The 14,065-nt window shown below is 53.7% G+C and overlaps 2 protein-coding genes across 3 annotated transcripts in view; one reads left to right on the plus strand and one right to left on the minus strand.

Moving 5' to 3' along the window:
• LOC148816282 (protein Niban 2-like) overlaps positions 1-7,132 on the plus strand; it is a 43,125-nt gene extending 35,993 nt beyond the window's left edge. The window contains exons 10-14 of the mRNA XM_088940310.1: positions 157-312; positions 1,138-1,251; positions 1,544-1,651; positions 2,075-2,186; positions 2,542-7,132. Of these exons, the coding sequence (XP_088796436.1) occupies positions 157-312; positions 1,138-1,251; positions 1,544-1,651; positions 2,075-2,186; positions 2,542-3,635 (1,584 nt within the window). The 3' untranslated portion in view covers positions 3,636-7,132. The remainder of the gene's footprint in view (positions 1-156; positions 313-1,137; positions 1,252-1,543; positions 1,652-2,074; positions 2,187-2,541) is intronic.
• A 130-nt stretch (positions 7,133-7,262) lies between these two features.
• Positions 7,263-13,412, minus strand: slc31a2 (solute carrier family 31 member 2). Of its 2 annotated transcripts, none has more exons than XM_088940313.1 (4): positions 13,169-13,412; positions 10,993-11,059; positions 9,678-9,870; positions 7,263-9,403 (listed from the first exon to the last, which is right to left on the minus strand). In XM_088940313.1, the coding sequence occupies exons 1-4, from the start codon at positions 13,196-13,198 to the stop codon at positions 9,235-9,237; spliced, it is 459 nt and encodes a 152-aa protein (XP_088796439.1). In that variant the 5' UTR covers positions 13,199-13,412; the 3' UTR covers positions 7,263-9,234. The 2 variants fall into 2 exon arrangements, with proteins under 2 accessions (XP_088796439.1, XP_088796438.1); XM_088940312.1 differs by having other exon boundaries at positions 7,263-9,406.
• Positions 13,413-14,065: the final 653 nt, after the last annotated feature.

Consider the following 14,065-nt stretch of genomic DNA (forward strand, 5'->3'; position numbering starts at 1 on the left):
ACTCAAGTATGTGTTCTCGAACCCGGGTCGGCCCTCCCTGGCGCACCTGGGGAATTCACCCCCCCCACCCCCCCGTCAGTCTGTGTGTGGTGAGTCTGGCTCCTGCCCCCGGTCACCCTGGTCTCCCTCTCTCCCCCACCCTCCCCCCCCATGCAGCACATGGACAAGGTCTCCATGCTGGCCTACCACCCGGTGAAGATGAACGGCTGCTACAGCAAGGTGGAGGAGCTGCACCTGGAGGGCCTGCAGCAGCGCTTCGGCGTGTCCAGCCCCTCCGTCTTCGTCCAGAGGGCGCAGATCCTCATGAGGGAGGTGAGCACAGCCCCACCTGCTGGCCACTGGGCGCACGAGCGCAGCCCAGCTAGTGTCGCCAGTAACTAGCGAGAAATAATGTCGGCGCTTAATAACGGGTTAATACACCAATCAAAAATGGCAACAGTCAGGCTTTTGTTAACAACCTCCTAGTTCATTAGCAGGTTATTTCCAGCCCGTATTCCAAAGGCCCCTTTGTATTGGTGGGAGGCAGTCCATCAAGCCCATACTGGCTGCACATATATACCCAGATCGTTTGACTCCAATTGGCAGGAGGACAATTCCCCGGAGCCTCCCTTCCCCGCGGAGACTTTAATAAGTGACGTTATTGATTTTTCATCCTCGGAGCTGGTTAGGTTACAGACAGCAGGCTGGAGAAGGGGGCGTCTGGTTCATGATGTGTTTAAGATGCTCCCTGTAGTGGCGGTGGCTCAGGGTTTGTTCTAGACTCGGCTGGAGGTCAGATGGTGACCCTGTGTGTGCTGGGATGAGGGGGGAAGGCAGAGTGAACTGCTGTACCTCCCTCTTCCTCCTCGCAGCGTTCTGTATTCAGACTGCTGACAGAAAGGCGCCTCCGCCCTCTTGTGGCCAAAAGCGGTAAGACAGCAGCATTTTGCTGGTTGGGAACTAATATCAGCCTTTCATCATCTTTAACAGGCCCTGCCTGGAGCAGAAGGAGGCAGCTGTTTTCCCCCCACACAGTATTTGTGCAATAATTCCAGAATTAGGGAGGATCAGATGCTTTCTGCATGAGCAGGAACCTTGCGTGTCGTGCCAGGCCGTGAGAAACAGGTGCCCCCAGCTCATGCCCCTCTCTGCCCACAGCAAATGGACAACGCGGTGTACACCTTCGAGCAGCTGCTGCACCAGAGCCTGGAGAGCCAGGGCAGCGAGGAGCTCTGCAAGATCATCCAGCGCTGCCAGGACCGGGTCATCAAGGTGAGGGCGGGGCCAGGGGGGTGAAGTTCAAAGGGCTGGGGGTCGTGCAGAGGGGCGGCTGTCCTGGGTGGTGGTGGTGGTGGGGGGAGGCGGTGTTGTGTGTTCGGTTGCAGGTCGAGAAAGAAGTGATTTGAGTGAGCGGGAGGCATAGTGGGGCTGGCAGAGGGAAGTGATGAGTACTACAGCTGCAGGTATTTTAAGCAATTGTGAATGCTGGTCTTTGCCTTTTTTTTAAATGCTAATCACATCACTCTCTCCCCCTCCCCTGCCCTGCCTCCCCTCTGCTCTGCAGAAGTACGACTACGACAGCAGCACCGTGCGGAAGAAGTTCTTCAGGGAGGCCCTCCTGCAGATCATCATCCCCTACATGCTGAAGCAGCTCTCCCCGACCTGCAAGGAGGTAGGACTGACACACGCGCCCCCCCACCCCCCTCTCCCACCCTCGCTGCTCTTCAGACCTGCACCACGCCAGCTCAGTGGGCATGGCTCGGGGGTCTTAGAGGGCGATGAACAGACGCATCTTATTCTACACCGCGGTCCTGCAGGCCTCTCGAAATCGGGGCTGTCGGAGAAGCTGTGCCTTTGGCCCAGTTAAGCCGGTAGTGAGCTGATTTAGCCCCTGAAAAACCGAGTGAGAGGGAAAACCTGCAGACAAAGCAATTTCAGCTTGCCGGTTTTGGAAAAGGTGGAGTTTAATACCTTGGAAAAAGAGCCTACAGCTCAAGATCGATGGTGCTTCTACCACCCCCAGCCTGCTGGGGCGTTCGCCCCGTGTCCTGACGCACAGCCCCCCCCCCCCTCCCTCCCCTGTCCTCTGCTGCAGGAGCTGCCCCAGTTCCAGGAGCTGATCTTCGAGGACTTCTCCCGGTTCATCCTGGTGGAGAACATCTTCGAGGAGGTGGTGCTGCAGTCCGTCATGAAGGACATCATGCAGGGTGAGTTCCCGTCTTCGCAGCCAGCCGCAGGGCACGAGAGGGGCGATGAGGGAGAAGAGCATTTAAAATCAAGAACAGGAGACAAAGGCCTGAGAGTCTGGAACAGCCTCCTCTCACCTGTAACGGTTTGATCCATTTCAGATTGTGGGAGGCGCAAGGCTACTGTACTGTATAGAAGCCTTTTCCGGTCACTGATTACTGAAACCCAGTCTGTAATACATTTGCATAAAAAAGCACAGCGAAGTTAAGAGTCAAAAACCCCTTAAAGGGACAGACCTGTGATGCCATGGGAGCCTCACCTGTCTCCCCAAGTCAGTGACGTCGTTGGCTGTAACTGTACTCTCTCTCTCTGCAGCGGTGAAGGAAGCCGCCGTTCAGAGGAGACACAACCTGTACCGCGACAGCATCGTCCTGACCAACAGCGACCCCAACCTGCACCTGCTGGGAGAGGGGTCGCCCATCAACTGGGGGGGCGACGTGGGCGACGGCGAGGGCAGTGACGGCGGCGGCGGCGGCGGCGAGCCCACGAAGAGGCGGCGCATCAAGCAGGTGGTGTCCATGATCCAGGTGGACGGCACGCTGGTGGTGCCCAACGAGTCGTGCCTGGAGGTGCCGGGCGTGGGTGGCATCCCGGAGGACCAGGAGGGAGAGGCGGAGAACAGCGGCACGGGCGGGGATGCGGAGTCGCTCAAGTCCCCCGACAGCATCCACGAAATCAGGGACCTCATCACCCCCAAGGTCGAAGTGCAGGTGTCCCTCCCCACTGCGGACGCGCCCCTCACCAATGGCACAGTCCCGCAGGAAGCGAGCGTCACGGATGTGACCTCCCAGGAAGCTGACAAGGCTGCAGTGCCCGCAGAGAGGGGCGTACAGGAAGCCGCCAAGAGTGAACCACGCACAGAGGAGGGGACACAGGAAATGGTCAAGAGTGAACCACGCATCGAGAGGGGTGCACAGGAAGCTGCCGAGAGCAAACCACGCACAGGGAGGAATGCACAGGAAGTTGAGGAAAGTCAGCCACACACCGAGAGGGGGACACAGGAAAACGCAAAGAGTACGCCGTCCACAGCAGAGGCCACAGAGCAAGCCGCTGAGACCAGACTACCCAGTAACAAACAAGAGGAGCCATTAAAAGAGGAGCCTGCAGCAGAGCACACCAAAAACTCCCCTGTGAAGTTGGCGCCGCCCTTGCCCGTTGATTCTGACTCCTCCCACCATCACCATGACGACAGTGGATTCCAGTCCCCAGCCAATGAGGACGTAGAGGAGGATCAGGTTCAGCCAATCACCAAAGGCCAAGAGGAGGTGGGAGACACCATTGCTGACCCAGCCAAGGTTGAAGTGACTTTGGAGGAGAAGGAAGTGGATCCTTCCAATGACTTGGAGACAGGAGAGGAGGTTTCTGGGAAAGAGAGTCCCTCAGAGTCCATAGTGCCGGCTGGAAATTAGATGTTTACAATAAGAATAAAGCAGGAAAAATGATCTAAACACAGAAACGGGATTGAAATACTTGTTTTTGTTTTTGGCAAAGGAGAAAAAATATTTTTAAAGTAATTTTTATTAAGAGCAAAGTTTAAAAATTATTCATTATGTTATTTTTTTTGGTTCCTTTTTACTTCTTCCATTGCTTAGATTGAGTAGTTGTCATATATAGCAGCCCGTGTTGACACTTCGATCAGACCCGAGAGAGCATGTTATCAATACCCCTGCCTCCCCCAACCTCAGCCTCGACACTAAAACCAGAATGAATCCTGAGCAGCTGAGCTCCTTGGGCTGAGCCCAGAACACGGGGCCCACTGCGGTCCGCCTCGGACCCGGCCCTGAAGATCGGCGAGGAGCTGCACTCTTCCATCTGGCCCCCAGCCCGCGGCTCCTCTGGGGACGGCGCGATGGTGCTGCTGAATACCTGCCCCCTGCGCTTGGACTGTCGTCTCTGTGCTGCACGGGGGGCCTCCCCTGGATTTCTACAGGCTCTTCGGGGTTCCAGCACAACGGAGCCCCAAAAAGGCCTCTGGGAGCCCCGGTTCTGCAGGGGAGGGTCGAGAGCCGTCGTCTTGAACAAGGCCCGATTTATCTTTGTTGTTGCAGACCCACCCGGTTCAGAATCGTCAGTGGGCTGTTAACGTCTCGGCTCTCGCCAGCACCTCCCAACCCTGCTGGGCTGGAGTGGGGTGGAGGAGGAGAGACAGTGCAGGTGTTTCTGAGACAACCGTTAATTGACCTAATTTAGCAATTAAGAGCTCCTGTGGAACAAAGGCAAGCCGTCACGGCTCTGCGCTGTTTCGGGGTTACTTGTGATTTTTTTGGGGGAGCGGGGGTGCTGTCCCCTCTCTCGACTGTTATGTGCCCCTGCATCACCTCCCACACAGGACGAGGAGAGAGCGCCCCCTACTTCCCCTCCCTTGGAACAAAACCAAAGGGGCTTCTGAGACGATTGACAGAAGAGGGGGAAAAAAAACGCGTTTTTGAGTTTGGCATTCTGAAATGTGGGAGCTGGGAGCCGTCGGTGGACATGAGGAAGGGGCCAGGACCGAGGCAGGAAAGCCTGCCCTCTGCCCTCTTCACTCCTGCAGCCCCTGTCCACAGCCCGGCCCAGACAAGCAGTTCACATCCGTGCAGGAGGAGCCCTGTAGCGGTTCTGGGCGCGTTCTGACTGACGGTCTCATTCTGGCGACGCCGATTCTGCATCGGCGCAGCTGGAGCTGTGTGCGCGTGTGCGTGCATGCGTGCACGTGTGTGTGTTGGGGGGGGGGGGGTGATCTCAAGGTTTTCCTTGCTGCCAGAAACTAAAGGAAAAAAAAACGTGAAAAGAAATGATTTTGCTGCTGCGAAAGAGGGGGGAAAAAACCCAGAAGCCAAAGAGAAATGAGCAGCAGGTGGGAGGGAGGGGAAAGGAACTACAGAGGTGTGAGATTTTGGGATCTGGCCTTTCCCACGCCGCGCCTCGCTGGGCGAGAGAGGAATTGACAGCCCTCTGATGCTCCGGCACAGCCTCGTTCCCCATTCCGCTTTGGATCGTGGGATTCTGTGAGGCACGGCCTGGGAGCCCAGATCTCATGGGCTTCGTTTTGCATGAGCAGCAGCGACGGCGCCCTGCAGTCTGCGTGCGTGTTCTCCCTGCCTGAGCTTGGTGGAGGGGGGAGCCCGGCACTGTCCGACTAAGACACTAGTGACAGCTGCTGCTCCTCGGGCCTTGTAGTGGCCAGTCAGAGGCTGGGCTGTGGCTGCTGACCCACTCACTGCCTGGGCTGCTTGCTGCTTCAGTCTTATCCAGTTATGATCACTCGCTGCAGGTGGAGAGAGGACAAGCAGAGCACTCCGCCATCCGTCGGTAGGGCTGTGAAATGCTGTTCCTGTTCCAGCAGACTGCATTACAACGGGGATCCCCCATCTTGGTCCTGGGAACCCCGGAACCTGCTGGATTTCACTCCCATCAGGCTCTTTGTGATCTAGTTGAACTCTTGAGGGACGCTTGAGACTCTTGTGGACTCTTTCATTTTTTATATTAACAGCTGGGGCTTGCTTTTTGATTTAGTGCAGGATCTCGGACCTCTGAGGAGGAGGAGGAGGAGAAAACTGGCGAAGGGGCTAATTTAGCCACCTGTTAGTCCAAGTAAGGATTCAACTCAGTGAGAAGGCTGGAACCAAATCCAGCAGGTGTGGGGCTCCCCAAGACCAGGGCTGGGTGGGGCCCCCCCCCATCTTTGAGCGTAGCGTAACAGCGGCTGCACGGTTTACTGCAGTAGGAGAGAAACGCATTCCTGTTACCAGATTTGCATGCTGCCTTGGATGGAAATGGATATCCGCGCCATTATTTCTGATATCATAGTTTCTCGCTTTGTCAGGGAAACTGCACATTTGAATTTTCTGCTGGGGCTGAAGGAAAAAAAAAAACCCCAGAAGGCTTTGTGTGAGAAGAGTATACATTGCCAGGTTCAGCGTGAAGAGAGCCTGGTCTGCTGTGTGTTGTGACACGCGGGACGGTTTGAGGAGGTGTGAGATAGAGCCGGCTGTAGCGAGATACTGCAGGTGAACACTAGAGGGAGCACTGGGAGGGGGCTGTGGGTCAGTGCTGGGTGATGGAGGAGACCCGCCCGGCTTCAGAAATAGGATTGGATTGAGACCAATATACTTGCAAAGGGAACAGAGTTGGGGTTGGTGAGATTTTTTTTTTTTTGGCATAGGTATAGAATATGCAGTTACGTAAACACCGTTTATAGTTTGTAGATTTGCCAGACGGGTGTGACCGCTCTCGGTATAACTTCATCCTAAATCTGGCCGGAGGGGCTGCCCTCCGGCCGCGGCGGAGGACGGGACTGGTTCGGAGCTCTGTGCTACGTGTGGAGCGGTCAGGCTTGAGTATATTATTCAGTAGTTCTGTTTTCCCCACACAGAATTTGCTTCTGCTTCCTTAACTCTGTAACACTTGTTATTTATTCAGAACCGCTCTTGTGACGATGATTTCCCTGTAATAAAAATGTTTCTCAGATATGCAAATCTACTGAGGCACAGGCTGTAGAGAAATATGTTTTTTGGTTGTTGTTGTTTTAACGGATTGGGAACTTGGTGCCACCTTTTACGCGGACATAGTTACAAACTGAAAGCACTTGCAGGGGCGCCAGGGGGTGGCGACGTCTTTTTAAAAGGTTTCGGGCTGTCGAGAGCCTCCTTTCCCGGTGTTGGCACAGGAGAGAAGCTCCTTTTCCTTCGGCTTCTCTGGGGGGGCCACCCCCGGGCCTCCTGCAGTGCAGAACTGTCTGTTTTGTGTGCATTCCGGGACGTCCCGCCACGCTCACTCACTTCCTCTTTACGCCCTAAAGGCGTCATTCCAAGCTGCGGGGTGTTTTACCTTTTGTTTTTTTCGTCTGATCTGTTCACGATTTCTCTACCAAATGTTTTATGAAATGTCATGCAGATATACCTATAATAAACGAGTTGAAAACGATGTGAGGCTACTGTGTTGTGCCCGCTGGCGGAGTGCCGACCCGCTGGCACGGGTGGTTTGGGGAAGAGGTATAGGAAGGAATTCACCTTCACAGGCTGGTGCTCCGACATACTGCCCGTTACACACAGACCTCCGAAAAAGGCACTTTATTTGATGTCTCATTACAAAACCGCGCCACCTTGGTGATCATATATCATTTCAAAAACAGAAAGTGTAGATCTGTACATTATTGCTGTGTGTCAAACTTGCATTAGCGGAACGGCACGGGGGGCGCGTCTTCAAAACCGCCTCTCCCAGACGATCAGTTCAAGTACCGGGGCACATCTACAGCTTTGGTTTGGCTACTGAAATACTTTATTTTTCATCCGCCTTGTTGACATGCATTTAAGTTCGGAGACCAATTGTGCCGCAGAGCGTCTCTGCCAGGACACTGGGATACGATTTGGTTACTATATTACGACGAGATCTCCTAGAAAAGCTTTTCCCCTCGTCTCTTTAGCCCTATCTATTAGGATCACAGAGAGAGAGAGAACAAAACATTTTCCAAGACCATGTGGCAGAGTGCTGGCTGATTCCACCCCATCCCTTTCTGAACTGGCTTGATTAGTGAACAGCAGAGGGAATTTACGCCTCAGATGGGGGGGACATCTACAAACCAGAGAGCCTGGACACTTTCCACAACCAGGCCCTTGGGTTACAGATCTTGGGTTTTTGACCACTAGATGCTGCCAGTACAGTTTGTGCCTGGGTGTCTGGGAGGGAGACTGGACCTCTCAGTAACCCCTAGACATTTAAACAGCTGGTCAAAGACTAGCTCATGGCCAACATCCCACATCCCATCCCCCTGAAAGCGTTTTACAGGCTTGCATCATTTATATATTGCACTTAATACATTTGATCACATTTCCTTAGAATAAATACATTGGGAGTTTTACTGATGGGGGGGGGGGGGGAATCTGTAAGGCACATATTTCCAACCCAGAAGTTACAGTAAGGCTTTAAACTGAAAGGTTGCGGGTTCGAATCCCAGAAGGTGTTCTTGCTCTTGAGTAAAGTGCTTCTGCAGTAATATCTAGATGTAAAAGTAGGTACAAAGGTGAGACGCGTTTGATAAAAGCATGAGCTAAACTCTTCCGTGATTAGGACTGAAACAGCTCATTGCAGTCTTTAAAACTGTTCATGTCAATTTGCCTTGCAAATTATGAGGCACAGGCTCACTTTAAAAAGAAACCCTGTTAAACTGAAACCATTTTTACCATACAACCAGGAAGATGAGCCTTAAAACGTTTTAAACTGATCCAAACAGAATGCCAACCGTGTTTTGATGTATAATCAGGTGCTGCAAGGGGACGGCAGAAAAGGTTTGTCCAAATTGGTCCGTTTCGGCATCTGCTTCTCAGAAGGTTGGGCCTCTTGCAGTGACTGCGGGTGTATGATTGCGAAGCACGCATGCACCGATCTTGTCCAGCTCTTGCCTCAACACGAAGGGTAGAAGAAAGACAGACCTGTGGTCAACAAAGGGTGGGACAGCGGCGAGTCATCGCCTTTGAGAGGGGAATTACAGATCTGCTCATGTCTAGTCTGGCATGACTCACGGAGCACAGGCACCTGCAGGGGAAGGTGCTTGCAGACGCTTGTACCTGGAATAGTCAGCAGGGGCACAGATCTACACTTCTGTAGCTGGAGCAGCTCTGTGTTCTGCAGGGTTAGGTACAGTAGTTTGTTGCACCCGTTTAAAATTGGAGCACAGAGTCTTTAAAAAGGGGGGCCGGTCCCAGCCACGCCGATGCACGTACGCAAATCTTGTTTGGTCTGGTTGAGATCGGCACGGGTCGCTGTGCAGGACCGTTAAAAAATGGGCCCATCGGGCTTGAGGCGCTGCACAAGCCGAGAGACGCCCAGAGTCTCTGACAGAAAATGGCTCTGCAGGCCATCGGTGCCGAAAAATCGCACACCCTCGCAGAGGAGTGTGAAAGTAACCGAAGCAGAGCCCTATGCAGCCGAGACCGCTTGAAAATGCCGACTTCCAGCCAGCCTGGAGGTCTTTCATCAGAAGACTTTGCTCTCGTGAGGTGAAAGAAGGGTCTCTCGTCCTCTCCTGCTTCAGTGCCGGGGCAGGAAAGAAAAGGCCAGGAAGTACCCGAGCCCAGAGCCGACGATGACGCCCAGGAAGATCCAGATGTTGTAGGACATCACGCACAGCATCAGCATGTAACCGAGGGTCACCTGGACAACGTGGACGGCTGCCTGCACCACATACAACAGAATCCACCTGCTGGACACACAAGACCCGCCCCTCGTCAGGGATTGCTGCCATGCCATTGGACTGTCCTTCCCACCTGAAACCACACCCACCCTCACTAGTTACCAACATCCTATTGGACAGCCCCATACAAAACCACACCCATTCTATGGATTTGTAATACCTTATTGGACAATTCTGTTCAAAGACCACACCCTTGGCTACTCATAATTCTTATTTGGTGGTCCGGCACAAAGCCGCCAGGTTACACGAGGTTAATAGATTGGCACATTCAGGCCAGTACCTGTTCCTGGAGCCTTCTGGGGGGGTGGGAGGCAGCGAGCTCTCCGAGGCCGTGCTCGTTAGGGTGGTCTGACTGCCCTGCTGCTCAGCGTGGGGTGGGGGGCGCGACCTCTCGCTGAGCCAAATCTTCCCCACCTTCAGCAGCTCGTAGAACACCGTGAGCAGCAGGACCACGAAGACGGACAGGACCATTCCTGCAGGCGCACATAACACAGCAGCCACCCCAGACCCAGAATTACTTAAAGGTAAGCAAAAAAAATTCATCAGCTCATTCGTGGCCTCCCTGCGGAGTCACACCCTCTTGCCAGCTCAATTCGCTTAAAAGCTCCATAAAAGAACCGTGACAGAAGGCAGAGATGAAGATTAACACGAAAAACACTAGTAGTTACACGACTTGGCCAGGTGCAAAACAAATTTTGTCCCCCCTCCCCTGCCGTTTCCTCCCAGCGATCCCAGCTAGATCACAACGCAGTGAGTAACGGGTTCGAGCGGCTTCCCCAACCCCCGCAGACACCAGGCGCCCAGCCCGTGGGAACCCCCTCTCTTGCTTTAGCGCGGAACCACAACTATCAGTGATCACGTCCTGCCGTTGTGCAAGGCCTCCAGCCTGCGCCTCCTTGATAAGGGGGTCGCTGCGCGGCGCAGCCCGGCAGGGGGACTCGCAGTCCTCCAGCCACAAGCCCCGGGCTCTCCGGGGGGCAGGCGCGCAGTGGAGGGAGGCGGGTAGTTAAGATCTGAGATCTGTGTCTCGGCAGAGCGAGGAGGAAGTCAAGTCCGAACTGTGCCATGATGCTGCAATAAGGCCTCTTCATGTGACCTCCATCCCACTTAAACAGATGCGTGATGCTTCTCATGACCAGCTTCGTTCCTTAATTAAGAGCAATACTGCCCCTCTTCCTACTTATAAGATCACTTAATTGGCCCTATACAATTTCTTGCATGAGGAATGTGTCTTTTCGCAGACCCCAGCTTGCTTTCCGTGAGACACACAGACAGGGAGAGAGAAGCTGGGGGTCAGAGCGCAGGGTCAGCCATTTATACGGCGCCCCTGGAGCAGCTGGGGTTAAGGGCCTTGCTCAGGGGCCCGACAGAGTCGGATTCCTCTGCCAGGCTGCAGGATTTGAACCGGCAACCTTCCAGCCACAGGAGCAGAGCCTGAGCCACAGAGCCCCCGCTCCTGGATCTCCTTTCAGAAGCAATGTTGTCTTCTGCACGCACACGCACACAACACCCTGCCTAATCAAGGCGCGGACGAAAGGCCGCCGTTCCGCGCGGTTTCTGGTTAGCTCAGTTCAGCAGGTGAGCTCCGCACCTACCTGCCGGGCCGTGCACGTCCCAGAAATCAAAAAGCAGCACGACGCTGCTGGAGTCTTCGAAGTGCATCTGGAAAACAGAAGGCCGACAGCGGGGACGTCAACCGAGAGCAGGCGCAGGGCGACGGTGGGTCACGAGGGCGGGGCAGGCACGAAAGAGCTCAGGCCGCACGCTTCAACTCCCGGTCGACAGACGAGTGCGGCCGTGGGGACCTAGGAAACGCAGCCAGCGAGACGATTTGACCCCAGGGTCTCACCCAGACGATCCTTGAAAGGAGCCAGGTATGGGCTTGAACAGCCCGTTCCACACTTCCACCGCCTCTGGGTCTTGTGCTCGGTTGACACCAAACTGCCAATCGTTTCTCCCCCGAGCAACAGCCCGGCCGACCTCACTGGCTGCTTCATTCTGCTTCTCGAGCGGCGCTGCTCCGACGTGCAGCAGATAGCGCTCAGGCATGACTAGAGCAATGACACTTCCCCCTGGGCTGCAGAGATAAGGGCCAGTGGCCGAGGTATTTCCTGCGATGTGTGAGCTCTGCCCCCCCCTTAGAGCAGGGCTTCTCACTTAGAAGGTGCACCCCTGGGGTGCACTAATCTGCAAGCCTTTGTCGTCCTTTGAAACCCACAATCCCCCTGGGCGCGCTGCGGAGAGCTAATGGCCTGTTTTGCTCGGTCACGGAGAGCCCGGTGTTTGTCAAAGGGGCAGGAGTGTCTGGCTGTCACCTTTCCAAGCCGCGGGGGCTGTCTGCCGGAGAATTAAACTAGCCCCTCCTAGAAAACCAACAGCACAGAGACCTTTGCTCCAGACAGAATCACCTCGCCGAGTCTCCTGACTGCTTTCCCTCGAGGTGCTAGGTGTATGGGCTGCTCCCCTCAAGCCCATACAGCTGAACTAGCTGGTGTTATGTTCCACTCTCTCCTCGCAGTAAGACTTGCCGGGCCTGAAGAAAATAACTCTGTGCCCTCAGCCCCTACTTTATATTAAACTACGAATGTGAACAAGCCATTGCACTTCAAAAACAGTTTTAGTCTTGACAGTTTGCTCCTTTTACTCCACTAAGGGAAGGTTTAATGCTTTTGTATTTTTGTGTTTTGGTTGAAAAGAGTGAGTGTGTGTGTATTTGCATCTGTGGTTGTGGCTTGCAAATCGCAACAGCAGGTTTTTCCAGCAGAATCTTTATAGCCCGGGCGATTCTGAGGGTGTCGGACTAACTAGCTCATTATGTCCTGAAAAGAAATGGGAAAAATAGTATAAACCAGTAGTTCACCAAAACAGTAGTGTCATTTGGAATACTTCTGCAACGACTGGAAATGAAGCAATGCACAGTGACCAAATATTATCCTTCCTCGACGTGTGCAGTCGTGCAATCCCTTCGTAAACACTTTTAAGAGCGAGTCAAGCGCACCGAGGCACGGGGTGTGGTTTCCAAAGCTTTTTGAATAATACTTGTCAGTATTTAACGCGGCTCCCACGGCTGACGTTTTGAACTCTGCCTGGGGTCACCCTCGCGCCGTCAGCACTAACTTTCCCTCGGCGACCCCCCCCCCCCCCCCAGTCGCAGGCTGTCACGCGTGGCCGTGACACGGCTGTATCCGCGGGAGTTTCCGTCCCGAGCGAAAATTCCCGCAGTGTGGCGAGGCGAGTGCTTGTTTGCTAAAAAAAAAATTGATAAGATAAAGTCGCCGTCTGTTTTCGCAGGAACCCGCTGCGAAGCTCCCCACGACGACCGCGTTAAAAACACATGCCTAGCCTTATTCGGAAACGCACTGGATGTGTGAAAATGTTCCTTTTTCTTATTGAGTCCGACCCAGGCTGCGCTGCTACTGCGCCTGGCACAAGACGCCGACGAACACCGCAATTCGCACAATACGCATTCCAGAAGGGAAAAAACACGCTCAAAAATGTGATTAGATACAAAATCTATTAATATACCTTCCTCCAACTTCTACATTTTAAATGCAATAGCTTATTTAAGTTGTTTTCCGTGCGCTTCTGCTGCTTAGTCAATAGTTATCTCATTCGAAGGCAGAGTTTTCCTGATGCTTAGCTACCTTCGATCGCTGTTTCTTCCTTCAAAACAATCGTTTATCGATACAGACAGATGACAGCTAACGATAGTTTACAAGACAGACCATGACAGAACTTGACAGAAATAAAGAACCCCAATCGAGAACTCACAGGCATCATCATCATCGTCGTCATCGTCATGGAGAGATCAGAAGCGATATAACACGGACTCTTGCTCCGTTTCCCAAGGGGTTCAAACACGAGCAGACCTGAACAAACCCTGCTCGCAGTTATTGCTCTGCGGTCTGTGCGATCAGCTGCAAAGGCAGCGACTGTCACAGGTCGTCAACTTCCCCGTACCGTGCCTCCTAACTGCAGTCACATGGCGAAAGGCACGCTGTTCGCAATCCTCTCTGGGAAATGTAGTTTTTCCTCTTTTCAATGTTTTCGCTACAAGCGTGATCTCGGCTTTTGTTTCGACAGACTGCTCCGTATCTCATCCCGAGGTTCTCCTGTGGCGCTGTGTGCCGGTGCCATCATATATCTGTTTATGAGTTAGGCCCAAATAAACATACGTCTGCAACACGTCATTCGTAGGGACACGGACTTGTGCACACGTCATTGTCCATGTTCAGCACTTGATTTCCAGATGACTTACTTTGTTAGGTCTAGATTTCGGGGGGCACGTTTGCTGCCTTGTGGCAAGCGTTTTTAACAGGGTGGTGAGGGCGTTTCCTCCTGGTACCATATATATTTACACCTTGCAGTGGAAGCTCACCGCTGCTCTGTTGGTATTTTGCGCTGATTGAGTCTGTTCCTCAGTCCGCCTGCTGTAACCCTGTTCAATACTGTGTGTCAGGACGCACAGGGACTCCGGGTGGGGCTTTACGAAGGTTTCCAAGTCCATTGCGGAGAGATTTCGGTCTTCCTGTTCTATACGCGCATCGCTAAATCCAGGAGCAGGAGAAGCCCCACTCACCTGGTGCTCCTGCTTCTCTCTGTTAACCCCCTGTCTGTCTCTTCAGCTCTTTTCTCTGACTCTTCTCCCTCCTGGGTTTTTATCTGCCT

This window comes from Atractosteus spatula, chromosome 23, assembly GCF_055471065.1.
Source record: "Atractosteus spatula isolate fAtrSpa1 chromosome 23, fAtrSpa1.hap1, whole genome shotgun sequence".
NCBI lineage: Eukaryota > Metazoa > Chordata > Actinopteri > Semionotiformes > Lepisosteidae > Atractosteus > Atractosteus spatula.

Coding starts and splice junctions, on each gene's coding strand:
- slc31a2 (XM_088940312.1), bottom strand. CDS start 13,198: ATGACGATGACGACGATGATGATGATGCCT. Junction 11,060..13,168: donor CGACGATGATGATGATGCCT/GTGAGTTCTCGA, acceptor TCTGTTTTCCAG/ATGCACTTCGAAGACTCCAG. Junction 9,871..10,992: donor GGACGTGCACGGCCCGGCAG/GTAGGTGCGGAG, acceptor GTGCGCCTGCAG/GAATGGTCCTGTCCGTCTTC.